The sequence below is a fragment of the Opisthocomus hoazin genome, chromosome 2 (assembly GCF_030867145.1).
Source record: "Opisthocomus hoazin isolate bOpiHoa1 chromosome 2, bOpiHoa1.hap1, whole genome shotgun sequence".
Lineage (NCBI taxonomy): Eukaryota > Metazoa > Chordata > Aves > Opisthocomiformes > Opisthocomidae > Opisthocomus > Opisthocomus hoazin.
This window is the reverse complement of record NC_134415.1, coordinates 52,507,573-52,535,289: the sequence shown is the minus strand read 5'-3', so window position 1 is coordinate 52,535,289 and position 27,717 is coordinate 52,507,573. Positions and strand designations below refer to the sequence as shown.

General features: G+C 41.2%; 1 protein-coding gene across 4 annotated transcripts in view; it reads left to right on the top strand.

Moving 5' to 3' along the window:
• SPTBN1 (spectrin beta, non-erythrocytic 1) overlaps positions 1-27,516 on the top strand; it is a 135,545-nt gene extending 108,029 nt beyond the window's left edge. For all 4 annotated transcript variants that reach the window (XM_075413627.1, XM_075413626.1, XM_075413625.1 and 1 more), the window contains 18 exons: positions 1,675-1,821; positions 3,455-3,718; positions 4,417-4,641; positions 4,844-4,933; positions 5,228-5,506; positions 6,721-6,851; positions 8,860-9,064; positions 9,217-9,591; positions 11,814-12,058; positions 12,455-12,593; positions 13,623-13,707; positions 14,891-15,087; positions 16,218-16,330; positions 16,936-16,999; positions 22,122-22,360; positions 23,611-23,784; positions 25,685-25,727; positions 26,100-27,516. In XM_075413627.1, the coding sequence (XP_075269742.1) occupies positions 1,675-1,821; positions 3,455-3,718; positions 4,417-4,641; positions 4,844-4,933; positions 5,228-5,506; positions 6,721-6,851; positions 8,860-9,064; positions 9,217-9,591; positions 11,814-12,058; positions 12,455-12,593; positions 13,623-13,707; positions 14,891-15,087; positions 16,218-16,330; positions 16,936-16,999; positions 22,122-22,360; positions 23,611-23,784; positions 25,685-25,727; positions 26,100-26,315 (3,231 nt within the window). In that variant the 3' untranslated portion in view covers positions 26,316-27,516. The remainder of the gene's footprint in view (positions 1-1,674; positions 1,822-3,454; positions 3,719-4,416; positions 4,642-4,843; positions 4,934-5,227; positions 5,507-6,720; positions 6,852-8,859; positions 9,065-9,216; positions 9,592-11,813; positions 12,059-12,454; positions 12,594-13,622; positions 13,708-14,890; positions 15,088-16,217; positions 16,331-16,935; positions 17,000-22,121; positions 22,361-23,610; positions 23,785-25,684; positions 25,728-26,099) is intronic.
• The last annotated feature ends 201 nt before the right edge of the window (positions 27,517-27,717 follow it).

Here is a 27,717-nt window from a genome sequence, read left to right as displayed (position 1 = left end):
GTCACCCCTTAAATGCTTTATTTGCTCTTCTATGTTATCAGAAGGAGCATGACAACATCGTGAGAGTCGGAAATGGGGATTTTATCCTCACAGCCACTGGCTGACCGTGTACCACACATCGTCTGTGTCTCAGTTCAGCCCATCTGTTAATATGGACAATACTACCATTTCTTGGGAAGCATTTTTAAATCCTCAGAAGACCTAATGCTGTGGCTGAGTAAAAGCAAACAATGAAAGCCAAGCAGTGCAGTTTGCAGAGTATAGCAGCTGTCTCCTACCGAGAAAGGCAGGAGTAAAACCACTAATTTTGGGTTATATAGTAATCCTTAATGTAGCCTTTGTAGCTTTGTTAAGTAGTTCAGTAGCCTGCTATAACTGTAAACTTCACTGTCTACAGAAGGTCTTCATTAACATAAGCTTTTTTTCGCTTTAGACTTGATAAAAAGATCAAATGAGGAGTTTTTTTGATTGCTCCGATAAGTCTTCCCTTTTCGTGGAGCTTAACAGTGCCTTTAAGGGACAATTTTAAAAAGGCTTGTGAATGCTAGATGGAATTTGTTGCCCTGTATGCTGAGTGCATAGCGGAGAACTGGCAAGTCTTGCTCACGCTCTGTTACGCTTCTTGTCCTGGTGCTTCCTTGGCAGGACAGCATGCTTCACTGAAATGTCATTCTAGAAACAAAAGCTTGGATTTGTTTTGACATTTTTTGCTTGGGTAGGCGACTCTAAATATACAGAAAATGAATCTTTTTCAAATTCTGTAAACATTCCTGCAAATGTGGTTTTTTTTTTTATCCACACCTAAGGGATAGATAAAGCAGTCAGACTTGCCCTAGGAGGAAATTTGATGTTGGCTGCTGTGATCATTTTCACACTCTGTTTGCTCTTGGCAAACAAGCTATCGTTTAAAGTATTGATTTTCTCTAGTGTTGATCTGGAAATTGTTCTCAGTGTCTTTGTATTTGCAGAAAATCAGAATGAAATCAGTCTTGGATTTTAGATAATGGGAAAAGGAAAGTCTTGAGTACCAAAATATGACTGGAGATTGGACAATCAAATTTATTTATGTAAACCTATGTAGAGAAAAGACTATGGGGGAAAGGTACAAAACCGTCCCTGTTCTTAAGACTTTTGATACGAGTAGAAATACAGAATTTCTCATTCAGTGTTTCCCTGAAAAATTGACCTTGGGGCTCAGTTTACTGCCTTTTGCATGCCACTTCATTAGCGTGTACTTCTACAGTGTCGTCAGGAAGTCAGTAAGGCTCCACAGGGGTGTGGTGATGACATTCAAGTCCTGGTCCTGAGTAGCACATTGAGTAATGTTGCAAGGGAAACGCAGTATGAAAATACACTGTGACCAATAAGTAGGACACATGCCCCTGTTTCTCTTGCTGTTGAACTGGGTGAGACCTGTGTGTTTGATTTTGCTCATCATGGAGTTGATTCCTTTCTGCTAGAGTAATGAGTTGTTTATCTATTTAAGAGGGTTGTTTAAATTTAACTGTTAAAGAGGTGGATCCATGACTGAACCCTGAGTAAAAGCAGTCTCTGACTCTCATACAGCTCTTCTGTAGGGGGATCTCTTTATGCTTGATCTGGAGGCAGTTTGATACTTTGCATTATTTCCCACTACAAATGTTGTCGTGAACACCTGTCTATTTTCCTTTTCAGCTCTCACTCTGGATCAATGAAAAGATGCTTACAGCCCAGGATATGTCCTATGATGAGGCAAGGAACCTTCATAGCAAATGGCTGAAGCATCAGGCATTTATGGCAGAACTTGCATCCAACAAAGAATGGCTGGAGAAGATTGAAAAGGTAACTAAAGAACATCTGAAACATGCCCTCATGTTTGTCGAAGACGGTTATGCACAGAAATGGGATCTGTTCCTCTGCAAAACTGGTTCTTGAATCACCTCTGCAGCTAAGGCAAAAGGAGATTTCATTGCTATAGAAGAAGTATCTATTGCGTTGTATCTCCATCTAACGCAGTTTGTTCCTCATTGGTGTTTAATGTTTTTCATCCAAGACGTTCTCAGAGAATAGTCATTGGCTAAATTGCCAATTTAATTTTGTCTGTTCTTTCTTATCTGTTAGGAGAAAGGCATAACCTTTCATACCCAAAGGGTAGAGGAGGCAAATGTTGTGATTTGAGGTAATAAAGTAGAAGTACTTCCTGGGAAATAACTCCATGTAGGCGAAAAACTGAATTTAAGACTCCCATGCTACCATGATGGTTTTCATTCATGCAGGACTATAATCAGGCTGCCTTTCCCCATGCAAAATTAGTGCATGAGGTAAAGTACAGCCAGTTTTGTGATTAATAAAGATTCACAGCTCTGTATCAAGTTACTTTGAAGGCTTTAATATGCTGTGATGAGCTGTACTTTTTTTCCCCTCCCATTTCTCATGTGCAGCTCTGGAACACTAAGGAGGTCTCGTCTTTAGCTCTGACAGTGGGTTTCTGTTCAGTGTAAGTTAGCTTAATTGCTCTTTTCCTCTCCCACTTTGGCACTCTGTATCTCATTAGAGGCTTTTCTGTGATCTGCAAATAGCAATACCCTTTAATGGTGTAATTAGTAGGCTGCTCTTAGTACTGGAAGTACTTTTTTAGTGGTGCTGATACATCCTCACCCTTCGCCTCTGAAAAATCAGTTTGCAGCAAAATACCAAAGTTGCATATGGAGCCACAGCGGACAATCACTGTATTAACGTTACCAGTGGTCACAGCTATTAAAAGTGCTGAGTTGTGAGTAGTGTTCGTATCTGGAAAGGTTTTGTCCCTTGTCAGCACCACCCCAGGTGCAGAGGTAGAAGTATAATTAGAAGAAAGTATTTCCAAAAGTAATACAGCCTTTGTAAAGGCAAAAGGATAGCTTAAGTTGAAGTGCTCTGCTGGCGCTAGGTACAGGATTCCTGCTTCCCAGGGAAGATTGTTCCTCTCTGATATTAGTGTAGACACATGGTAATTGCTGTAACCCATTGACATAACCCTCTTCAGCTGCGCAGCTCAGTTTTGATGCCATAAGCTCCCTCCCCCAGCATTATGCTGGGTCTTCATCGGTCTCCAGGTGAAATGGCCCACAGAAGCTGGACACACAGCTTGTTCAGCTGCAGCTCCCTCCTCCACAGTCCCACAGGCGCACAGGGCAGCCTGCTCCACTCCCGTCTGAGCAGTGGCCCCAGGAGCTCCACAAAGGAGCAGGTGCAGCGGGGAATAGAAAGGAGGCGTTACTTGACCTTCCGATTGCCAAGAAACCCTCTTCCTGGCAATAGATGGACCTGGGAGCTGATGTTCTGGAAGGAGTCACTGGATAATTGGAGGTAGAAAATGAGTGGTTGATGCTACCAGCAGATGAGGAATCCTGAGTGCTTACTAATCAGAATAATTTAACTAACGGTCTGTGAGTGCTCCCGAGGAGGTACCATTTTGTTGCTCTTTGCTTTGCAGGAGGGAATGCAGCTCATTGCAGAGAAACCGGAGACTGAAGCTGTAGTGAAAGAAAAGCTGACAGGTCTTCATCAAATGTGGGAAGAGCTTGAATCCACTACCCAGACCAAGGCTCAGCGTCTCTTCGATGCAAACAAAGCAGAGCTTTTTACCCAGAGCTGTGCTGATTTGGATAAGTGGCTGAATGGTTTGGAGAGTCAAATTCAGTCGGACGACTATGGAAAAGATCTTACCAGTGTCAACATCCTGTTGAAGAAGCAGCAGGTAAACAGAGCGCAGGTTGCAGAGTGGGCAGAGAGCAGATACCTGCACTCAAAGGAGCAGACAGAGGATCCTTTCAGTTTAGGAAAGACTTGGTTTGCTTTTTTTTCTTCCTGTTGTTTCATGTATCTTTAAGAAGAACCAGAAATACACCCAGAAATAAATCAGCTGTAAATTTCTTGATACAATCTCTATCCTGCACTGCCTTGCTTCCCCACGTTAATATCTCTGGTTTTTCTCCCACTGTAGTCCTCCGTAACTGGTCGTTCCCTCTCTGTACATGGCTACCTGCCTGTGATTCAAACTTGTCTGAAGTTGGTTGGTGCCTGGTTCCCTGCTGTGGGGGCAGCAAGTAGTGAGGACAGCAGGGAGCAATGAGCTTCTTGTGTGGAATTCGCTGTGCTCCAAAGCTGTTTAGGGTAACTTGTGAACAACTTATAGAAGAGATTCAGCTGTGTCGTTGACCAAATTCACTGTTTGCACATGCAGATGTAACTGAGGGATATCACTGGGTGGCCACAGTTGTGAATCTGTGTTTAGGCCTTGTTCCTTGCAATATGAATGGTACAATAATTATTAATGCAGTAAATCCTTACTGACCAGCATCTGTTCTTCCTTCTTATGAAGCTGTTGATGCACCCTAGTCATATAAACTCCTTTTACCCCTGTTTACAAGACCTTTTTGCTATGTTTCTGTTTAGATGCTAGAGAATCAAATGGATGTTCGTAAGAAGGAGATAGAGGAGCTGCAAAGCCAGGCACGGGCTTTAAGTCAAGAAGGGAAGAGTACAGATGAAGTAGATGGCAAACGCCTTACTGTAGAAAAGAAATTTTTGGAGTTGTTGGAACCTTTGAATGAAAGAAAGGCAAACCTGCTGGCCTCCAAAGAGATCCACCAGTTCAACCGAGATGTGGAAGATGAAATTGTGAGTACAAAAGAAATCCTATTCCCCAAGCACTAGGAAAATATCACACGCGTTGCAGGAACAAACCTTTTAATCCTGTCTCTCAATAGCATGTTTGAGTAGTGCTGCTTTTTGCATCATGTGTGCACCAGCCTCCCTCTGCTGCTCTAGCTGTGTCTGGGGTTGCATGAAATCAAACGTGCTCTTCTTCTCTTGCTTTCAGTTGTGGGTTGGAGAGAGGATGCCTATAGCTACATCTACTGATCACGGACACAACCTCCAGACTGTGCAGCTACTCATAAAGAAAAATCAGGTGAGTAGGTGCTGTTAAAGCTCCATTAGTGGTATTTCTCCTTAGTGCTGACTAATTCAGGAAGGAAAGGCTTGGAGTAAAATGATGGGTGCTTCAGTGGTGATGTGTTATGCTGGGGGCAGTGTGTGGGGCGGTGTGTGACATGTTCCAGGACACTCGGGGAGGGCACAGCCCCAGTTTGTCCACATGAGCTGCTGGCATGTCTTTTGTTGCCCCTCTAGAGTTAAGACCCCTGACTGGCATTTCTTTTTTATTTGGTGCAGCGTTTCATCTGTCTGCTTTTCTCCCGTGTAGACCCTTCAGAAAGAAATCCAGGGACATCAGCCTCGTATCGATGACATTTTTGAGAGGAGTCAAAACATTATCACAGACAGTAGCCCTAATGCTGAAGCAATTCAGCAGAGACTTGCAGACTTGCAGCAGCTGTGGAACCTCCTAATCGAGGAGACAGAGAAACGCCACAAGCGCCTAGAGGAGTCTCACAGAGCACAGCAGTATTACTTTGATGCTGCCGAGGCTGAGGCCTGGATGAGCGAGCAGGAGCTCTACATGATGTCAGAAGAGAAAGCCAAGGTGAGCAGCTTCACAGCGACCCTAGTTTGGTTTTAATTGCTTAGCTAGAGGGGGGAAGGTGACATAATTTAATATGTCACTAATATAATGGTAACATAAACAAATTTAATTCCCTTCTGAAACCTCAAGTGATCATCTCTTCTATCTGTTATGAGATCTCTGATAGTGTGGAGGATAGGCTTTGCTGTACTGAGTCAATGAAGCATCCTCAGACTGCAGACGATGACTGTGTGCCTTCCTTTGCTGTAAGGTCAGAGTTACCAGTACAGTCCCATTAGCTCAAGTTTTCTATTAGTTTTGAATCACTGGAAACAGCATGCGGCATCCGTCTGTGAAACAGGGTCTGATGGTCACTCAGTTTATGTCGTTAGTCATCAGCTTTTATTCCCAGTGACGTGAAATCAGAACAGCATCAGACCATACTAAAGAGTAGGTGAACTTCTATTTTTCAAGGAGATGTCAGAATGCTTTATCTGATTTGATATTTACATAAATGTACTGCGTTCATTTCCCTGACAAAATAAAAATTCAAGCTTCATATCAGCGTAACACATTCCAGAGTTCAGTCTTCAGTTAAAAAGGATTTGTTTTCTTTTTTATATCTAAGCAATGCAAATAACAAGGAATATTAATGTGAATAGTACATCACAAAAATATTTTAATAAAAAGGCTTATTGAGAATGACAGTTAACACTGAGAGTTGGGGATTGTTTTTCTTAATCATAACAATGCATAGAAAGTTTTGATCAGAATTTCTCCAGGCACTTTGGTGGAGAATCCTTTGGCATGGGCTCCTTAGGATTTCTTTTCTTTGACCCAGGCTGTCATTGAAAAGCTGGTGAAGTGACATGCCTAAAACTGTTCCATTTTTGTGAGCCCTGCACTATCACAAGTATTGTGTAAACACACCAAGAGCTTCGTAGAAGAGGAAATTCAACATGCTCGATGCACAGCTGATGTGATTTTGTTCTGCATCCCAGAGGGCTTTACATTCACTTTCACTTGTTATGTTGCTTTTTATGGGTACCATTTGCTGTGAACTCAACTATTAATATACCATTGTCAGAACAGCTAGTCTTCAAGCTGTGCTTGGGACCAGTTCTTTATAAATCTTTCTGGCTATGACTTTTTGCTCGCACACCAAGCTGAACTTGCTGTGTAGCGTCTTTCTCTGGAGTGGGGGACTTGACTGTCATTTTCTGTCACCATTACAGGATGAACAGAGTGCAGTCTCCATGCTGAAGAAACATCAGATTTTGGAACAAGCTGTAGAAGACTATGCTGAAACTGTGCACCAGCTTTCAAAGACCAGTAGAACTTTGGTGGCAGATAATCACCCAGAAAGGTATTAACTGCCATTTTTAGTTGGATTATGCGTTCTCTTAGTAGTTCAGTCGCTTCACTGAACCATAGAATCATTAAGGTTGGAAAAGACCTCTTAAGATCATCTAGACCGTCAGCCCATCACCACTATGCCTGCTAAACCATGTCCTGAGTGCCATATCTACACGTTTTTTGAACACCTCCAGAGGTCGTGATTCCACCACTTCCCTGGGCAGCCTTTTCCAATGCTTGACCACTCTTTTAGTAAAGAAATTTTTGCTAATATCCAATCTAAACCTCTGCTGATGCAACTTGAGGCCATCTCCTCTCGTCATATCACTAGTTACTTGGGAGAAGAGACCAACACCTACCTCACTACAACCTCCTTTCAGGTAGCGGTAGAGGGCAATAAGGTCTCCCCTCAGCCTCCTCTTCTCCAGACTAAATGACCCTAGCTCCTTCAGCCGCTTCTCATAGGACTTCTGCTCTAGACCCTCCACCAGCTTCGTTGCCCTTTTTTGGGCATGCTCCAGCAACTCCATGTCTTTCTAGTAGTGAGGTGCCCAAAACTGCATACGGTACTCGAGGTGCGGCCTCACCAGTGCCGAGTACAGGGGCACGATCACCTCCCTTCTCCTGCTGGCCACTCTGTTCCTGATACAAGCCAGGATGCCGTTGGCCTTCTTGGCCACCTGGGCACACTGCTGACTCATGTTCAGCCAGCTAAACATGAGCAATGTGAGCAATATTGCATTGTTCTGACACACAAAGACTACAGCAAAGAGTAAGTAGATCAGAAGAGTGTACAGAGGATGAGTTGTTCAGCCTCATTCGGTTCAAGATGCATGTTGGACCACCCTGATTTGGCCAGAGACGGGTCCAGAACAGGGTCAGTATGTGGAGCTGCTGATTGCTGGGTAGTGCTGGACACCTTCAAGAAATGCCTGTTGTATCCTCTGTACAGGCTGGCGATGTCAGGTCTGCCAGCACTGCTGAAGCTTAGAGAGATGTAGCAATCCTGAGAGACAAGAGTCCATATTCAGATTTTCAGCCACCTTTTATGTCCAGCCCCTAGGCTCACAGTCACTTATCCTTCTGTAGGACAGTGCTTCCCAAGATCTGCCTCCTCTTTTTGAGATTCCGGGAGAAAGAGAGACTGTAACCTGATGCTTTAAACATGAGCACATTAACATCTTGGGTTTGGTATATGTATCTCAACTTTCGTAAATAACTTTCCCTGTGGGAGAATTCAGGAAGCTTAAGAACTATTTTGCTGTAAGAGCTGCAGCTAAGCAAACAGAATTCTCCATTGGCTTTGAATTAAAGGCTGATTTAACTGTGAGGCGGATATATTTAACTGCTCTGCCTTCACATATAGGAAGATAGGACTGTCTTAGGAAAGACATTCTCTGCCTCTGGTGGAAGATTGTTATTTAACTCAAAAGCACTCTCTTGTGGTCATGATAATTTCTGATGAGAGTGGATTTCCTGGCTGAGCTGACTAAGTACTGGAATGTCATAATCAACTTCACAAGGAGGAGGGAAGGCAGGTTGATGGGGCTGTATGGCTCAGACAAAAAATAGGCAAAAGATGCAGCAAGTAGAAGTATTAAGCACTTCTGGAAATGCCGAGCTTTAGGGAGTAAGAAACCCATGAGTGCTTCTGAACTTTGAAGCAGAATTTAAATGAAAATGAAATGCTGCTTGCCTCAGCAGCTCAGATCCTGCCTGTAATTTTGGGGAAAGACTCTGGTGTGATCTGTGGTCAAACAAATAGAGAGCTTGGTTCCCAGCTTCACTCTCTAAAGCTGGGGGGGCTTGTATGTACAGGGCAGAGAAATTTTCCAGCTAGTGCAGTCAACTGTGCCAGCAGAGGACTGGTCCAGTGTGTTTGAGTCAAATTGATGCATGCAGCAGACATGCATTCTGTGGATTAAATATTCTGGGTGATCTTTATTCTTTGTAGATTTTTCCCATTTACTTTTATTCATAAAAGACGAAGAGGACTCAATGATCTCTGTTTATTTCAGTGAGCGTATCAGCATGCGCCAGTCCAAAGTGGATAAGCTGTATGCAGGCCTGAAGGATCTAGCTGAAGAGAGACGGGGCAAGCTGGATGAGAGGCACAGGCTGTTCCAGCTTAACCGCGAGGTGGATGACCTGGAGCAATGGATTGCTGAAAGGGAGGTGGTGGCAGGATCCCACGAGCTGGGACAGGATTATGAACATGTAACGGTAAGTTCTTTGGATGTGGCTGCAGGTTGACATTCATTTTCTGGATGCTGCACGCAGCAGATGGTTAATATACATGGTGGGCTGGCTTGCTTGGTTTGCTCAGATCAGTTTGTAATTACAGTGCTGCATGAGTCTGTTTCTCTGCATTTTAGATGCTACAGGAGCGATTCCGAGAATTTGCCCGAGACACTGGAAACATTGGACAGGAGCGTGTTGATACTGTTAACCACATGGCAGACGAACTCATTAACTCTGGACATTCAGACGCTGCGACAATTGCAGAGTGGAAGGATGGACTCAACGAGGCCTGGGCTGATCTCCTGGAGCTCATTGACACGAGAACGCAAATTCTAGCAGCCTCTTATGAACTGCACAAATTTTACCATGATGCCAAGGAGATCTTAGGACGTATTCAAGACAAACATAAGAAACTGCCTGAAGAGCTTGGTAGAGACCAAAACACAGTGGAAACACTACAGAGAATGCACACAACGTTTGAGCATGATATCCAGGCACTCGGCACCCAGGTGTGTAGCAAGCGAACGGCACTGTGGGTGTGGGACCCTGAGCTGCAGAGTTCTGCTGCTGCTCTTGGCCCCTCTGTGGCTGGGAGACAGAGTGCTGCCAGCTGCTTTCCAAGTGTGTTTCTGTGGTAATAACTTCAGCTGCGTAATTTTCTTAGCTGTCTTTCTGCTTCTCTGTCATTGCATTATGTTAATTGGTTTGTCTGAAACAAATCTGTAAGTACACAGATTTCTGAATGTGTAGGTAATTGATGAATGTTATTGCATTTCCTGTCCTCAGTCGAAGAAGAAATCATAAAGGCAGAGAACTTCTGTGTTGATTAAAAGACAAGCAGAAAGCTGTCATATCTTCTGACAGTCTCAGCCTGCCGTGTGCATAGGAGTAGAGGGTGGATGGAGAGGCACGAGGGTAGTGCACTTTAGCTCCTCAGAGGACTTTTCTGAGTGCCTCAAGCAGCAGCACCAGCAGTACACTGTAAGGCCGATACTATTGGAAAATAGCTTGCATTTGAAGAAGAAAAGGTTCATTTGACTTAACATATTGTCACTTTAGTCGATTTCTGAAAGACATTGAACAAATACTAAATCTGTAAAGAATCTTTAATGTACCAGAGATAATACAAAATACAGGTTTCAAATTTTTCTGTCCTTTACATTTTTCTTGGGTGTTCAATTAATTGTGCTGGAAGCCTCCTCAGGTTTTTCTGCTCCTTATGCCACATTCACCTTGGTGAACACAAGACACAACTATCCTGTCCCATGGAAGAATTGATATTCCAAAGGATACTTGGAGTACAGGGACAAATATGAAATATGTGTAAGCCTGGTTGGTTGTTTTTTAAAAAGCAAAAACAAAACAAAAAAACCAAAGCCAAAAAGCGCCAACCAAAAAGTACTGGGCACTTCTGATTTTTCCTTTTTGAGAGGCAAAGGACGTCTGTAGACCTATGTAGAGGCTTTCTGACTTGGTTACGAATCTGGGCATTCTGACTTGAATACTGCTTTTTATGATGGTTCCTAACAGCAGTAAGAAGAGATTTAAAATACATAGTCCAGGCTAAAATTTTTAAAAGCAGCCAAACTTGATCAAATTCCAGATCTTATGAAACCAAGGTATGTTAAATAGAAGATGCAGGCGCCCATACAGCACACAGGGGATTCTAAACCAAAAAACAAAGTTCAGCTGCCAAAATGAAAATTTCAGAAGGGAACAAGTTGCTTAAGGAGTGGAGGAATTACGACTGACTGCATTTATCTCAGCAGATCGGAAAAGATAGCTTTTATGGCCAAGCTGCCTGCCAATTCTTGATTATGTTGCAATTTACATCATTGTTTACACTAAAATAAAGGGGGTATAGCAGCCATTTGATTTTCCAAGTGTTTACTTTCAGAAGCTGTAGATTTTATACATGGGAAGACGTTCATAAAACAGCAATCCCAGTCTCTCAAAAAAGGTGATTATAATTAAGACCTAAATGAAGAAATATATAATTATAGCTCAGAGCTGTGGTGAAAGCACTTAAGATAGTTTTTAGGTGATACAGCTGGAGCACCAAGATGGATCATTATGACAGTCACATGTTCTCTGTGTCTGTAGCCAGAAGGCTGTTTAATTTGATGTTCAAAGTTTAAAAAAAAAATAAATTTTTCCTTTTAGACAGGAGCTAATGGAATCATTCCGGGCTTGAAAAATATGTGAAACAGTCAAAAAATAGCCTTTGACATCCCACAACAGTGTTGGAAAGGAAAAGAGATTTCTAATAGTAGAAGGATCTTTGAATTTACAAATTTTCTTCTGTTTGAAGTCATTATCTACATTTTTGAGCAATCATCTCTGTCAGGTAGAGTAGTGGTTTTGATACAGGAGTTCCTGAGTAGCATTGCCACTTGTGTGAGAGGAAGAAAATTTGATGGTGAAAATGGTCACCATTTGCTTTGACCTTTAACAGTTACTTTGGCACCCAGTCTTACAGAAGGTTTAGGCAGTGGCAAATCTTTGCAGGTGTTGGGCCCCTTGACCCAACAGTCTTCTCTAAGAAATATTTTCATAGGGATATACTGACTTCATAGCAGAACAAACTTTTTTTTGTGTCAACAGACCAAATACATTTGCAATGACTTTAGAAAGCCATTCAAATGGTGAATTATCAAGTAAAATATCCCCATATTTGTGACTCGGAAGTATCCAAATGCTGATGCATTTGCTTCTTATGAAAACCCACCAGGTGAGACAGCTGCAGGAGGATGCTGCACGCCTTCAGGCTGCCTATGCTGGAGACAAAGCTGATGACATCCAGAAGAGGGAAAATGAGGTCCTAGAAGCATGGAAGGCACTGCTGGATGCCTGCGAGGGTCGCAGGGTTAGGCTGGTGGATACAGGAGACAAATTCCGTTTCTTCAGCATGGTTCGTGATCTCATGCTTTGGATGGAAGACGTTATCCGACAGATAGAAGCCCAGGAAAAGCCAAGGTAATGTGAAGTATCTATTCTCCATCAGAAGCCAGAAAAGATTCAGTGTCACTGAGCCAGAAAATCAGAGAGGCTGTCAGAACCTGATGGTGGGGTAGCAGCTTGCTTTTGTGTATCGCTGCCCAGCTGAGGCTGGGGGCTACTGAAGTAACTGCAATGTAAAATTGTGTTCAGAGAGATTGTCCCGCACGTTTGTTTATTTGATCTCTGATTCAGACCAGAAATGGTGCCGTTCCTAAGGAAAGGCTGCTAGCAATCTTGCTTCCTGAACTACAAAGACAATCTAGGAATTAATTTTTTTTTATTGGACAGGTGTGGGTTAGTTTACTTGTTTGAAAATATAACAGCTGTTAGATCTGGAATATATGTTTCTGAACCATGGATCAATCATTTTAGGGATGTTTCATCTGTTGAACTACTAATGAACAATCACCAGGGTATCAAAGCAGAAATCGATGCCCGAAATGACAGCTTTACTACCTGCATTGAGCTTGGCAAATCTCTTCTGGCAAGAAAACACTATGCATCAGAGGAGGTACTGTGCTTACTGAATGTGTAACAACTGCAGTGGAGCTGCGCTATAGATTTTGTTTCGGCTGGAGAAACTTGTATTGTGTAATCTATAGATTAATAAGCTGTGTATTTATAATGACATGCTTTACTTCAGAGACTGTTCCACTTATTTGCTATTGTGAAATTAGTGTATAATTTAACTCTGTGAATTCATGTTGGGTAGCAGAGATGGCACCTAAGTTTAAAGTATCATTTTCAGTCCAGGAAATGCAAAGAAGCTGTTGCATTCAGTTCTGCAGAGAGAGCACTCTAGGATGACTAGGGGAAGGAGCAGGAAGAAGTTTGTCTCATAGAGCGTAAATCCAGGGAATATTAATAGAAAAATGTATCCAACTGCTTAAGGCCTTGATTTGTTTTCTGATTTGTCTAGGCCAGAGGATAGAGACTTAATCCGCATTTCTTCCTGCCTCTCTGCGGTGGAGAGAGGATAGCCAAATGTAAGATACTGCACACTCAGGGATGTGATATTTTCCATTTGCATCACACACGAGTGCTGTGGAGTATCCTTGGAGAAACATTTGCTCAGGAACTGCGAGGTTTTTCTAGCCAGTATTCACCCTGAGAATAACACAGGGCTTATGCTGGCACGTACGTGGTGTTAGTGCAGGTAGCTGCAGGCTTTTTGTAGCAATCACAGGCAGCACATTTAGCATTGTTTGCTAGAAAATGGGCAGAAGATATAATACATGGTTGCACTGTTCAGATTTGTTTGTCCATTATAGTCTTTTTATCAAAAAATCTTGGTGCTGACGTTTTAATAGATACTGTATGTTTATGCAAAAGTGATCTTTTAATATAAATGTCGTACTTGTTTATACTTGGAAGAGAAAAACAGCTGTTGCATTCACATTTAAGTCACTTCCGGACAGTCCAGCGCAATGTATCCTGTCGATAAATATCCTTGCGCTTTGCTGGTGGTAACGGCTTATGCGGTGTGGTGGGGTGAGCCTGCTGCTTATGTAACAGTCCTGCATTCTCCTCTTCAATCCAGATCAAGGAAAAGCTGCTGCAGCTGACAGAAAAGAGAAAAGAAATGATTGATAAATGGGAAGACAGATGGGAGTGGCTGAGACTGAGTAAGGACGTCCCTGGATTTTTTTTTTGGGCAGTGTCATATCTTAACTCTGTCTTCACTGTGTCTTTCTGAGCATTGAAAAAACCTGCAGCTCTTCACTCTTTTAGTAACAGTGCTTTGGAGGGTATTTGTACTGTAATACCTGTAAGATTCCCACCTGTTAATTGTAAAATATCTGAGAATTTGAAACCAAGAAACCTGCACCAAAGGTCTTAGTCTGTATGATCAGTTTTGGAGCTGGGTGAAACAGATCTGCTATATTTTGCAGTCATCAAGTTCCAATTCTGTTTCTGTGAAGGATGCACTATGAAAAAATAGGGAGAAGTAAAGCCCCACTACCTTACACATGTAATGTGCCTGCGTTACCAGAGAGGCTAGAATGTTGATGAGTAGTTTACTGACAACAGGTGTGCTATTAATCATTGCAGCATTTTGCAAGTTTTACACCAGCAGCAACAACTCAGTTCTGATACTCTAACAAGGCACTCCATGTCTCATGCACAGACTGAAGCCTTTGCAGCAGACAGCTGTCCAGGATCTGGAAACAGAGAGTGCAGTGTAGCCATTTTGTGGGGTTCTGGGCTGCTGTGTATGCTTTTTTCATTGTTTCTGAGCCTCAGCAGGCTTTAAGAAATATGGTAGCCTGGGTGATTGTCCCTCAGTTTGGGTGTTTACACCGTATTATTCATCAAAATTGCTTGATTCCATTCACAAAAGCTCTGGAAGCTTTTTTCAGCTGTGAAGACGGAAGGAAACCTGGACCTGTAGCACTACAGACAAGCGTAAAGTACAGAAACACTGCTCACTACAGGGAACTGCAGCCTACAGTCTAGCTGTTGTGTAGACAGGGTAGTCTGAGGAAGAAAACCAACAGACAACAGACCTTCTACTCTGAAGTTAGAAGGTTACAGCAGATTAGAACAAAAAGGAAACTCTGAGATTGCGAAACGAAATAGTCTGTAGAAGAAGTGAAGGTGGGCCTGAACTTTTATTTTGCCTCAAACCAAAACCAACAGGACAAATTTCTGTCTTTTAAATGATAAATTTCCGTGAGGTTAGCCAAGGAGAATACTTAGCCAAATACATTTACTTTTTTCCCAAGCTATTTTTAGGTAAATTCAGAAGATGCCTGATGACTTAATGAAGCTCTTTTTGACGTTAATGGTGCTGATATCTTTGCTCAGTTTTGGAGGTACACCAGTTTTCAAGAGATGCGAGTGTGGCTGAGGCCTGGCTGCTGGGACAGGAGCCCTACCTATCCAGTCGTGAAATAGGTCAAAGTGTTGATGAAGTGGAAAAATTAATTAAGCGACATGAAGCATTTGAAAAATCCGCAGCTACTTGGGATGAGAGATTTGCAGCACTGGAAAGACTGACCACGGTGAGTGCTATAAGCGAGAATAACCTCTCTTGGCCATTCCCCTTCAGTTTGGTGCCATCTGATTGTTCAGAGTAACTCCCAGCATCACCAGCCTAATCCGCATTTGTTGATCCATTTGTTGATGAGCCTAGGCCAGTCACCAGGGCCTAAAGTTTTGTGTTCCCAATAATAATAAAAGCCTCTCGGGTTCATTTCATGAACTCAACAACCTGCAAGGGAAGCTGAAGTGATACATGACCGTAGTAGTCAACAGGGGCTGCCTCAGGCCCAGGAGTGATGACCTGGGAGCAAATTCAAGAGCTGAGCAGTTTGCTCCAGCCCTCTGCAGCAGAGGTTGTACTGCTAAAAGGGGAGGGGGATTCTGAGTGAAGGTGACCTAGATCCAAATCTAGGATTTTTTTATTTTCGATTAAAGATGACAGCGTGAGAAGACAGTGGTGGGGAGAAGGATTCGACAGAAGTGTTTGTTGTGTTTTGACTGCTCCAGTACAAGGCTACATTGTCCCCTAGAAAGATATAATAAACCAAAAGACCCCCACATTTTGAGCACAGCTGCAAAGTCAGTAATTAATGCTTGGAGAGCATGTGACTGTCTTTGGAGAATAATTCTACTTTAGACACCAAAATTGAAGTGGCTTGGTTTTTCACATGTGCTGAGCGTCACAGCTGCAGACAAAATGAATTGGAGTTTCTCAGCATCTTCAGAAATTGGGCTGGTTTTATTTAGATGGTTAATTTCATGGATTCGGATGTGGAACACTTTATTTCTATGTATGGCAAGCAGACGGGAGGATGTCACTTTTCAGTATTTTAATAGCTTGGGCTGCTTTGTTGTTTTACTGGGTTTTGTGCTAATAGAATGCATTGGAAAAGAAACACGAACAGTGTCAAGCTGCTGCCCAGGCAGTGTACTTGGTGTTAAAGGGTCTGATACCATATGCCTTTACTGACAAATTCAGTGCAACGAACTTTGCATAATTAGTACTTTTAAAGACTGGTGTCTTCAAATTTTATTCCAATAAACTTTCAGTAATGTTTCAGAAAAATGTACAGAGTTATTTTGAGTTTGTAGAAATGCCCCTGGAAAATGTGCAGTGCTTTTAAATGCACAAAAATGTTCCATGTCTCAGTTGGAACTGCTGGAAGTACGTCGGCAACAAGAGGAAGAGGAGAGGAAGAGACAGCCGCCCACTCCAGAGCCAAGCCCAAAGGTTGCAGAGGATGCAGACTCCCAGCAGCAATGGTAAGCCCAGGGTGTGGGAAGCTGAGCTGCATCCTTTACACTGTTTTTTCAGACAGACTGCTCGGGCTGAAGATGCATTGTAAAGGGAGAGTCTGGAGGTTGCATGGTTTTGTAATGTGACCCTTTTTAGGAGACTTGGTGGATGTAGTTTATGGGCACAGTGCGTCTCCCAGACATCTGGATTCACTGCTAAGTTGAATGTTCCAATTTTTCATCATGACACAGTGTTACAACTGCTGAGGTGTACCTGGCCCTAAAGTAAAAATGCTGAAGGTTTTACACCCCCTGTGTTATGAATCAAAATTTCTGAACAATCTTGGCTTTCTTTTTTAATGAGCATCAGTTACAGCTAGATCTAAAGCCACGTCCATTAACATTCATAAAATTACTTATGTGATAGGAATAGACTTATTTGTAAGGTAACTGTCAGGAAAGCCTGTTCTGATCTCACTTAACATTGGATTTATTCAGTTGGGCCTGAGGATTTTAAGAGCTTGCTTGAATTTGGGGAGTGCAATATTCAGTAGGAAAACCACATTTAGGTGAAAAAGATGGGTGACTTTCAAGAATTTAACACATTTTTTTTTTTCGCTCTCTCCCAACAGGGATGGGACAAAAGGAGAACAGGTTTCCCAGAATGGTTTGCCATCAGACCAGGAATCTCCACGGGTTAGTTACCGCTCCCAAACCTACCAAAACTACAAAAACTTTATTAGCAGACGGACAGCCAATGACCGATCATGGTCTGGACTGTGACATACAGAATCACTTGCAGCAAAAGACACCTTTTTTCAGTATGGTTTACTGGTACTGGTTTAATCTTTTGGCTTCAGATTTCCCTGCTGCTTTTTTCTTCCTTCCCATCAGTTGACTTTTATTCAATTAGCGGTCCCTTGGAGATATATTTGCTTCACTTTAATCCTTGTTTATTTGAATTTCCCCACTGACACTCAGTTGCTTTAAGGTGACACATTTATTTCATGTTATTTACTGTGAGTTTTTCATGTTGCTAATAGTATTAAGATTTTCCAGCTAAATCATCCTTTATTTGAGTAATTGAGATTTAATGAGATTACATCATAATGAAGAAGAGAACTAGAATGTGACAGGTATGACGCATCGAGTTATACTAACAGGTTTCAGCACGGCAACCTTATTAAATCAGCTGCATTAGCAAATGAGTTATTTACAAGGCCAAAGATAATACATGCAAGTGAGCTCATCAGTAAAGGCTGGGAGAGAGGGGAGAGTTGTAACTATTGACAGATAAAAGCCATAAGGTTAGCTTTATGACATTCCGTGCAGAATGGACTCATCAACTGCAGATAAAAGTAAACAAGAAAGAAAACGTTAAACACTAGTATCTAGATTTATCTTGGTGTTTAGTCCCCATGAAGAGTTGTGATCTATTGTTGTGAGCTATTTTGTGGCCCCATTTTGCCTTGGTCCTGTCCAATTTACACTACAGAAATTTGATTTACTGATACTGGAGAGACATATACGAGAACAGGGTGCGGACCTTTATGGGAGAGTTTGTGATGCTTTTGTTTAAAAACTAAATAAAATGCATTGGTCTAAGATCCCAGCTCTTTATTTTAAATAGATGCAGGCTGAATGGTCCATGCCTTACTCATTCCTTCTTGACAGGGGATGTCCCAGTGGAGTCAGGGTGCATGCCAATAATCTTAATGTGCAGCCATAAAAATACCAGTAAATATGTGTATGTATTGAATGCAACACGGCAGTTGAAAACTGGCTTACCTCTCCATTACCTTTCTGCAAAGCCTACTTGCTTCAGTTAATGCTTTGAGTGGTGAGAAAAATGACACTTCTCTTGTGTTTTCGAACCTCAGTCTCTGAGGTCATACTAAGTACAGGAAAGGCTCCTGGCAGGCTCAGATTGGTAGATATTGGAGCTCTTACCAGTACTGCAGAGGAAATGCAGGTCCCAGTCTAGGACTCTGGGAAGGAAATGCCTTTCAGCAGAAGTTTATCTTTCAGATAGCCCATCCCAGTTCCTTTTGGGTCTGCACAGAGACTCTGTCAATGCTCTAGGATACTAAGCAGTTTTACCTTTTTCTTTCTTTAAATAAAGCCGTTTGGTTCATCTTTAATATTAAATGATGGAGTGAGCTGTCTGTTGTACATTCAAATGTTCATGAGATTATGTATCATTGTGGCAAGGAACGTGAGGTGGCCTGCAAGCACATCCCAGATCATCACCATCTTATTGGTTAGCACAGCCTTATACATCACCTGTTTGCTTGGTTTTTTTACTTTACGATACATAATGCATTTCTGTGTTAATCTTTGCCATCTGTACTTCAGTCTTTCCTGAGACCTTTTCAGCTCAGTTCACCAAATCTCGTGTTGCAATACATCAGATGTACACAGCTGTATTTCTGATTTGAGAAGCTAAATATGCTGCTGTTGATCGGATTTTAGACTTCTGATGACTAGCTGAGCACTGCAGCTGAATTGTTGTGTGTTGAGTGAGCTCGTAAAGTGAGAAAGATGGTTGAAAGGATGTGCTTCAGTAATTGTACTTTTGCTGTAACTTGTCTTTCCACTTCATGATGCATGTTTTTTTTTCTTTTGTCAGGATAACAACATATAGCTTCTTAATGCTTTTAAGAATTCCTTGTAAATTTATGCAGATGATCTGGTGACTACGTACACCAGTGTTGGCTCTCTGTGCCTGTAAGAGCATGACAGTTCTCAGAGCAGTATAGCTGTAGCTTCAGACTCCTCCATCTGGGGAAGTCTTCACATGTATTCTGGCTAAAAAGTAGTATGAAAAAGTAATTATATAGATACACTTTTTAACTTGTATTAGTACGCTTATATGTAAACACTACACTTTTATGATGAAGAAAAATGAATTAAGTCCTTGATTAAGGTCATCACTTTAGGCACTAGAAGTGTAAGATTTCAGTTATTTATTATAGCCTGTGGTACTGGCTTAAACATTAAGATGGTGCTTATGCCAGAACAATATATAGACTGGTCATCTATTTGCATCTGAAAAGGCAAATAGGTCTCTATTGTTTAAACTGTGGTACAGAGACTTAAATTGATGAACTGGATATAACGTTGCTTCAAGCACTATGAAAATCAAAGGGATGTCTCCAGTCATTGTCACCAGCTGTCTTATTGCATGTTACAGTCCTGATTTAAATATCTCAAGAGTAGTCTTTAGCCACTAAAGCACTTGCAACTAACCTCTCAGTCACCGTTAAGAAAACTGTGTTCACGTATGTGATAACTGTTTTGTTGTAACAGTACAGTTTGCTATTAATGTTTGTCCTCTGTTGCGTTGTCTCTGCATGCCCAGTGCATGTTTCCATTAAAGTTTGTTTAGCTCCTGTTTTTTCTCTATTTTCATGACACATTCTTTGCATAGCTGTTTATGATTCAGATTTATTTTGCTTGTTTTCTGTTAATTGTAGATAACACATGAAAAGGAAATAAAACCTGAAAGAGCATCAAAAGCTTTTTCTAGGCCTTTTACAATCATTAGAATTTTAAGTAGAAGTTACAGGTCTGATGATGTGATTCAAGTTGGCAGTTATCTTTTAAAACCACAGGGTTGCAGATTGCAGCACTGAATTACATGTTGTTTCCCATAAAACCACGTGAAGTAGCTGTGCAGTGGCTGCAGTTTTGATATTGGTCTGGTTTGCATCAGATGAATGGTTATAGGTACCCCAAAATCAGTAATATTTTCACATCTTGCTGGTATCGCTATGGAAAATGTGCTGCTTTCAGCATTGGTGTAGGTAACAGATAGTTCTGGGTAGTTTATGTAAGTTGCTGAGATAAGTTACTGTGGTCTATGTAATTCCCTGTTACTGGTCACAAAGGCTTCATGTATCTCAGACAGGGATCCAGCCACTTGAAGAGCAGAGTTTGAAGTTCAGTAACTGTCGCTGGTCAAAAAGATTTGCAAAGGGTTGTCCTTTTTCTTGAATGCAGTCTGTTGGCCATTGGTGATCAGTGCTGGTGATGACTGATTAATTGAGCTCTCTTTGGTGAATCACTGGTTGTTTATTTCACTACCTGTGTTATAGTAGCTGTGCTGACAGTGTTTGGGTAATCTTCAGCTTCATCTGTTTTCTTACCCTCTTCCCCACTTTAATGCAACATTTTTGTTACATTTTGAGATTTGGATACAAGTAGTGAGGTTTGATGGCTTAGATTTATCCTAATTGTGAAGAAGCAGTGTCATTGATTTTTACTTCCACTGGGTAACAGTGGAGGGTAGGTGTTTCCTCTTACAAACTAGGCTGTAAGGCTACAGGTATTTAGGAACAGAGTAAAATAGGTATGACTGAAGTGGAATGTGAGCTGTGATTATTTCCCTGTTTCAGTGGTGTAGTTGTCTGTGTACTCTGGAGATTTAGATTTCTTAAAGGCAGTTAACCAATCCTTCCCATATTCATAGCAAGTTGACACTTAGATCTCCCCAGGTCAATATATGAGGTACAAAGGTGTGAGGTACAATAATGTATACTTGGCAGGTATAAGAAGTTCTAGCAAACAGTGGCAAAATTTAGTTTGTTGCATAATAATTCGGCTGCTTTTGAATTGTCCAGGCCATGTGCAGAAGTGGGAATGTCTAATTATTGTGCCGTTCACAAATACCTGCTTGTCTGCATAAAAACAGTCCAGAATGTTTGTAATCTACTAGAGCATTAGCAGCACTAAGCTTTAGTAACTTGCTAATAATAATAATAATAATAATACACATTGGTTGTGTAACTCCCGAGCTGCTACCAGTGGCTCTACATGTCAAAGTAATGGTACAAGAAAAAAAAACTGGGACCAAGCTGCATTTCAAAAGATGATAGCCATTAGGATTCCAATTTAAATGATTTTTGGATGAATGGCTCCTGAAGACGTCGACAGCTTGACCAGTCAGAGCTGCTGGAAACATGGCTGCTCTCTAGGCTATCTCGATCACAGTGCGACAGGCAACGCGATCAACAAAGCAAGTGATGGGCAAGGCCTTGGTTCTGTCTTTGTTTGGGGGTAAATAGCTGTGTGATGTTGTGTGACTGTGGTGGTTTTCGGTTCCTTTAACAAAAATCCAATCCACCTAATAACGAAAGTCTGAAAAAGACCTTGATAAATTGACACATGACCTCATTTCCCTTGTCTTTAAGATCCGATATCCTAACTGGGATGGTGGAGATGAAATGCATGGTGTAATCTTTCTAATTTCTGCATGTTTTGGTTTTGTTGTGTCACTAGAGGAATGGGGAAAGCGGGAAAGGAGCTTTTACAGAAATAAGTAAATTGCACAAATTTTTGTAAATGCTCCTGGGCAATTTTGACATATTTTTGTGCTGACCCCAGTAATGCCATAGATGTATTTAAGGTGGCTGATGTGTATAACTTCTACTGTTCCTCTAGGTTTGCAGAAAGTGTGATTGTTACTGTTCCAAACATTTGAGTACTTAGCAACAGAGTTGAATGCTCTTGTTTTAGGAATAACAGTATATAAAAGAATATTAATTGACAAGCAGAGCAAAGCACAGTAAAATTCACACTGACATTTAGTTGCTCTTATTTTCCCACCTCTACCTATAAAATGGGTACTAATCCATTCATACCTTCTAATTTCCTTGGCCTTCTGTGTCTCCATGGAGTGTGAGAAAGATCTTATTGGCCTGTGTCATTCTCCAGGCAAAGTTTTATACACAGCCACATTGTGCAGGGAAACAGATTAACTGCAAGATACCTCAGTGTTGTGCGGCTTCTAGCTGAACTTTTCTTCCACTGTTCCTAGGTGGCAGAAACTGCAGAAACAAATGAAATGGTCAATGGAGCTGCAGAACAGAGGACAAGTTCGAAAGAGTCTAGTCCTGTTCCTTCTCCAACGGCAGACCGCAAAGCCAAGACAGCCATTCAGGCCCAGACTGCTGCTACCCTACCAGCCAAAACACAAGAGATTCCTTCAGCTCAGATGGAGGGCTTCTTACATCGCAAACACGAATGGGAGACACACAGCAAGAAAGCCTCGAACAGGTAAAGTAGTCAATGCTTCATGCAGATTATTGCTTCCAAAGTCACCAAGATGTAAGGCAGTAAATGTTATCCTTGCCACTGTTGTTTTCTCACAGCTCCTAAAGACCTTTCATGCTTATGCTCCTGTTGTAGGAACTGTGTATGCATGGTTGAACAGTACATTTGATGAAGCTGCAATCTAAAGATACATGGTAGAAAATGCAGTGTTAGCCATATTTGGAAGGTGGAAAACTGAGGCATAAAGATACCATGACTTTCCCGCTTCACATGATGAATTTGTGGCAGTAGTGGGATTTGATTCCAGATCTCTCAAGTTGTATGTTACTACAAGAAAAGAAAAACACGTAGGTGTGAGAATAAAAATGTCCATATTCTTCTGACATTTTCTGTTTGCACATTAGCACTTTCCACCTACTCTGTAATCTGTTCAGAAGAGGAAAGCGGGTGAAGATGATTTTGTGTGCCTTAGTTGATTCCATTCCTAAGGATTCAAACAGGCAAAACTTCTCAGATTTGTCTTCACTGGAAAATCAGACTGGGGTCCTTCATGACCCGAGAGAGGTCTTGAAACTGGATTTATGACTTGGGTGACAAGGAAAATGTTGACTATCAAGTGGTGAGCTACCCAGCACCTGAGGGATTTGGTAGGAGCTGAAGCACTCGGCAGAGCTGAGTGCAGATCGCAAATATGAGTACAGTACTACCATGGTTTTTGTTCAGCTGGTGTTGTTCACACCAGAGAACTGCTTTGACTAATATCTAGGGACTCTTTATTTCTAGTAATCATTGATTTTTATAGCTGGATTAGAGAATGAGGCGGATGATGCCACTGAGAGTATTTGTAACAATCCAGGATTTCACATGCAATCCGTTCGTTAGTTTGCAGCACAATGAGAATTCCTTCTATAATAAAGCATAGTCATTAAAAGGTCAGTCAGTTTCTCTCTGATGTATGCAAACTGTCTGGTCTGCCAAACAGTCCTCCCACTGCTAGGATATGCTTATGTGCTATCAAAGAGCTCTGCAAATCTCTGTTACTGTTGGCTCAAAGTCAGTACTTTTGTCTTGAAGCCATGCTTTTATGAGATAATTTGCTGTCTGCAGTTTACAGGACAGTGTATGCTGTGTTCACATCCTCAGACTGAACTAGGCTCCATTATCTTACAGAAATAATTGTGTTTGGTTTCTCCAGTTTTGCAAGTAAGAGCATTAGATTGATAAATACTTTTGTTGCTTTCTGTGTCTTGAAGATCATGGCATAACGTGTACTGTGTCATAAACAACCAAGAGATGGGCTTCTACAAGGATTCGAAAGCTGCTGCTTCTGGCATCCCCTACCACAATGAGATTCCTGTCAGCTTGAAAGAAGCAGTCTGTGAAATAGCGGTCGATTATAAAAAGAAAAAGCATGTGTTCAAGCTAAGGTAAACCTGTTGAAGCATCTTGCCATAGTTTTAAGTTGCGGTGGGTATGTTCACTGTCTGAATTCATGGGAGGATCCAGCCCAGGAACTGATCATAATTATGAACTGCAGTATCTACTTTTCTGAACAAGCTCTTCCCGACACTGAAACACAGTATGTTTATCAAAGGTAGCAAGCACAAAACATTGAAAAGAGATGAATTCTGTTCTTAGGTTCTGCTCTTTTCAAAATCAAGCCTCTTGTTTAATTTTTTCAGTATGGATTTAGGAGACTACCGAAGACATCTATTGCATTTTCAGGTCTAGAACATGTAGTTACAGACCATTCCATTTTGAAGTATTTTTAACCTTTGAACTTGCTGTTCAAAGGTTAAAAAAAATAAGGCTTTTCCTCCAAAATTGTGTTTCTGTTTTACTGATCAATCTTTTAATGCCAACAGTGAAAAAATATTTTATTATTACACAGCTGCTAGGTGATTCTGTCAAAGGAGACTCACTTTATGAACTGATCTGTTTGTGTATTCCAAGATAGAAACTTTTTTTTTTTTTTTTTTTTTTTTTTTTGTTTTGTAGTGATGCAAGAATCCTCTAAAGATGATAGAATCCGTATCCAGGGAAATTTGCTTGGTAGCAAATACATAGGGAAATATATAGGCAAAATATATAAGGCAAATATTTAGGCAAATTTACTTTTCTTGAAGACAGGCCAGCAGCTATGTGATTCATCCTTTATACTATTTTAAGCATCTCTGAATGTAAGGATATGCTGTTCCAAATGCAAAGTTAGGCAGGAAAATCAATTGCCCTTCATTTCACAGTACCCTGCCACTGCATCAGGTCTCTTGGGTAATTGCCTGTAGCATATTTTCTTTACCCAGTCTCATATGGAGAGTGCCCAGAGAGTTCACCAGCTCGTCACTTCAAATCTGTCTCTCCAAGCTGGGAAGGGGTATGTTATTGAACATCTCAGAGGCTGAAGTCTCTGCAGATCTCATGTGCAGGCAGATCTCTCACAGAAAGGTCTAGTTGTGATCTGTGGAGACTACACCGGAAATACTTTTCTTAATTTTTTGAAGAAGAATGCAAGGCATAATTACATTCTTCCTAGTGTCTGTCTGTCTTCACCATTATTTTACTGTTTAATATGTTGTTTTATTTCCTAACAAGATTTTAAAATACCTTCTTTTTTTGGGGAAAGATCAGGAAGCCTGCAACGCAGCTTCCACTGACCCTGACTCCTACTTGTTCAGATGCCTGATCTGATGTCATATTCAGTCTTTGTTTTAATTAATATATATCTTCATATACTTTGTAAAATGTATCCCAGTTAAACCATCTGAGTAAAGTCAGCACAGAAATAAAACAGAAGGGAGACTCTGGCCTTCAGTGTGAGAAGAGGCAGCTACTCATAAATGACACACAGTGTAGCATCTCTCGTCACCACCACAACAGTTACGACAGCAGAGCAGCTGCAGAATTTTGCTAGGTTTCTACAAAAGCCATGAAAACTCTGGGTGTTGCCTGTGACTTTTGTCTTTTCAAAGTATTGAGTAAACTTTCGCAAAAGAGAGAAGATCTGCCTGAAAGAGCAAGCACTGAAACAGCAGTCATCGGCTGCTGAAGATCACAGGCGCTGCAGCGTGTCCCGACATGCTGGAACGTGTCCACTACCATAAGCATGTCCAGAGACCAGAATAATCAGTGTGTGTGGCTGCCTCTGCCTGACAGTACAGGATACCAAAACATGAGTTGTTGGGGGATATTTGAGCATGTATAGATGTTATGGCTGTCCCATGGAGTCCTGTATGTCTCAGTCTTATTACGTACTGCAGCTAAACAAGCAAGAGTTGAAGCAGCGTGACTACTACTGAGCTAGGTTTGTCATGGTTGTTTTCTTTACAGATTGACTGATGGCAACGAATACCTCTTCCAAGCCAAAGACGATGTAAGTTTGGTTTTCATATTGTTTATTACCAATGTGATGTCTGTGCTGTTGCACAACAGGAAAAAAGTAGCTGCTAAGAGCTCAGGGGGTACATCTTAATTTCCTGGTCTGCAGTCTAGTGCATGCGTGTGTGTAATGTGTAGATTCAGAAGCTCCTGCTGGCACCACCAGGGCAGCAGGGCTTTTCAGATACAGCTTCTAGTAGGTGTCTTCTGCCAATGCGTAACCAGGGGAGTGCCAGATGATGAGTTAGGACCGTGTTTCCTTTCATTTCCCACTGCTACCCATTCCCTTTCCACAATGTTGAGTCAATTAGAGAGGGCATGTGATGCACGAATTGTAACAGCTTTCTGTCTTTGGGGCTTCTTGAAGGAGGAGATGAACACGTGGATTCAGGCCATCACATCAGCTATCTCTTCTGATAAAATTGATGTGTCCCCGACCACCCAGAGCACTCCAGCCTCCAGCCGTGCCCAGACCCTGCCTGCCAGCGTCACAATAACCAGCGAGTCCAGCCCTGGCAAGCGAGAGAAAGACAAAGAGAAAGACAAAGAGAAAAGATTCAGCCTTTTTGGTAAAAAGAAGTGAACTCCATCTCCACACACTGCACTTCTCTGACCGTTCCAGTGGAATTCCAGCATGCGAGCTCAGAACCAATACGTTACTCTCTGTGCCTCATGTTCCTCAATGTGATTGACATTTTTTTATTTATAGAGCGTTTTAAAAAAAAGCCAATAAAAAAGAATCTAAAGTTACAAATGTGTGAGGTTCATTGGGCAGCTTCTATAGGAGAGGGAGGACCAGGTTTTGGGGGTTTGTTTTTGTTTTTTTTTTTTTTAAAGAAGTTAATGTAGATTAGATCTTAATATTTAAACTGTTCCTCAATTTTGTGAGGCTGTCTTGGAAAATAACCCACTCCTAGTGCTATTGGTATGCAAGGCAGCGGTGCTTTCGAATCTACTGTGCACATCAAAAACCAATGTACAAATTTTCAAAAACGTTCACTTCCATTTAAGGTTGTTATGCTGAGTCTTGACTAGTAGAGCCTCCCATTACAATTCTAACATTTATTAAAATGATAGTGTATTATCTTTGCTGAAACAGAGTGCAGGTATGCATTGACTTACAGACAAACCATTTATATCCTGGCATTGGTTATTAACACAACCTGAAGCTTTTCTGCGTCAAGTATGACAGATAAGAATGTTGGTGTACAAGGTGGATTAGCAGGCTGATACAGTTTTAAATAATCTGTATTTTCAATTTTTTTTTTTGCTGAAATACATTTATTGTATGTTTCAGATAATTCTAGTACAAAGTATAATTCAGACTAGATGTATAATAAACCCTTTAAAATCATTGATAAGTGTAAAAGTGGAACTGAAGCATTTACTGGAAAAGTAATGTTACTCAAATGGTTACTTGCTTGTCAGCTGCAGCACTGTGTGTTATAATTTTGCTACATTACCTTGCTATTTGATACATAGTGTGCATTTCTCTGTCACTGTAACTATTGTAATGAAAATTTTCATCTTACTGCACAATCAAAAATTACATTTAATAGGAATGAACTTTCAATGACTGGGCCTGTAGTCAAGAGTAGTACTGGAACTGGCTTTCAGTTGTATCGAACTGTACCTCTAGACTTTTACCCTATCTGTTAAATATATGCTATGTCATTAAATGCTTTTAAAACTAAGTATGCTGGTTAAGTTTCTTATTTCATTTCTGACAATGTTAAATCATAATTTTGAAAGAGGAAAAAAAATAAAGTTATTTTAAAACGTCATCTCTCCTGTGCACTGAAAAGAATGTCTTTAAATTATAATTCCATTTTTTTGTGTGAAAGTTCATACTGAAATAGTTGTTTTTTTCTCTTCCCACTTTTCTTTACTTTCCTTTCCCTTCACTTCCCACCTGCCCTCCCTTTCACCCTGCCTCCCAAATTAAATTTCAGAGGATAAAGCAGGAAGGAATTAATGTTTTGTAA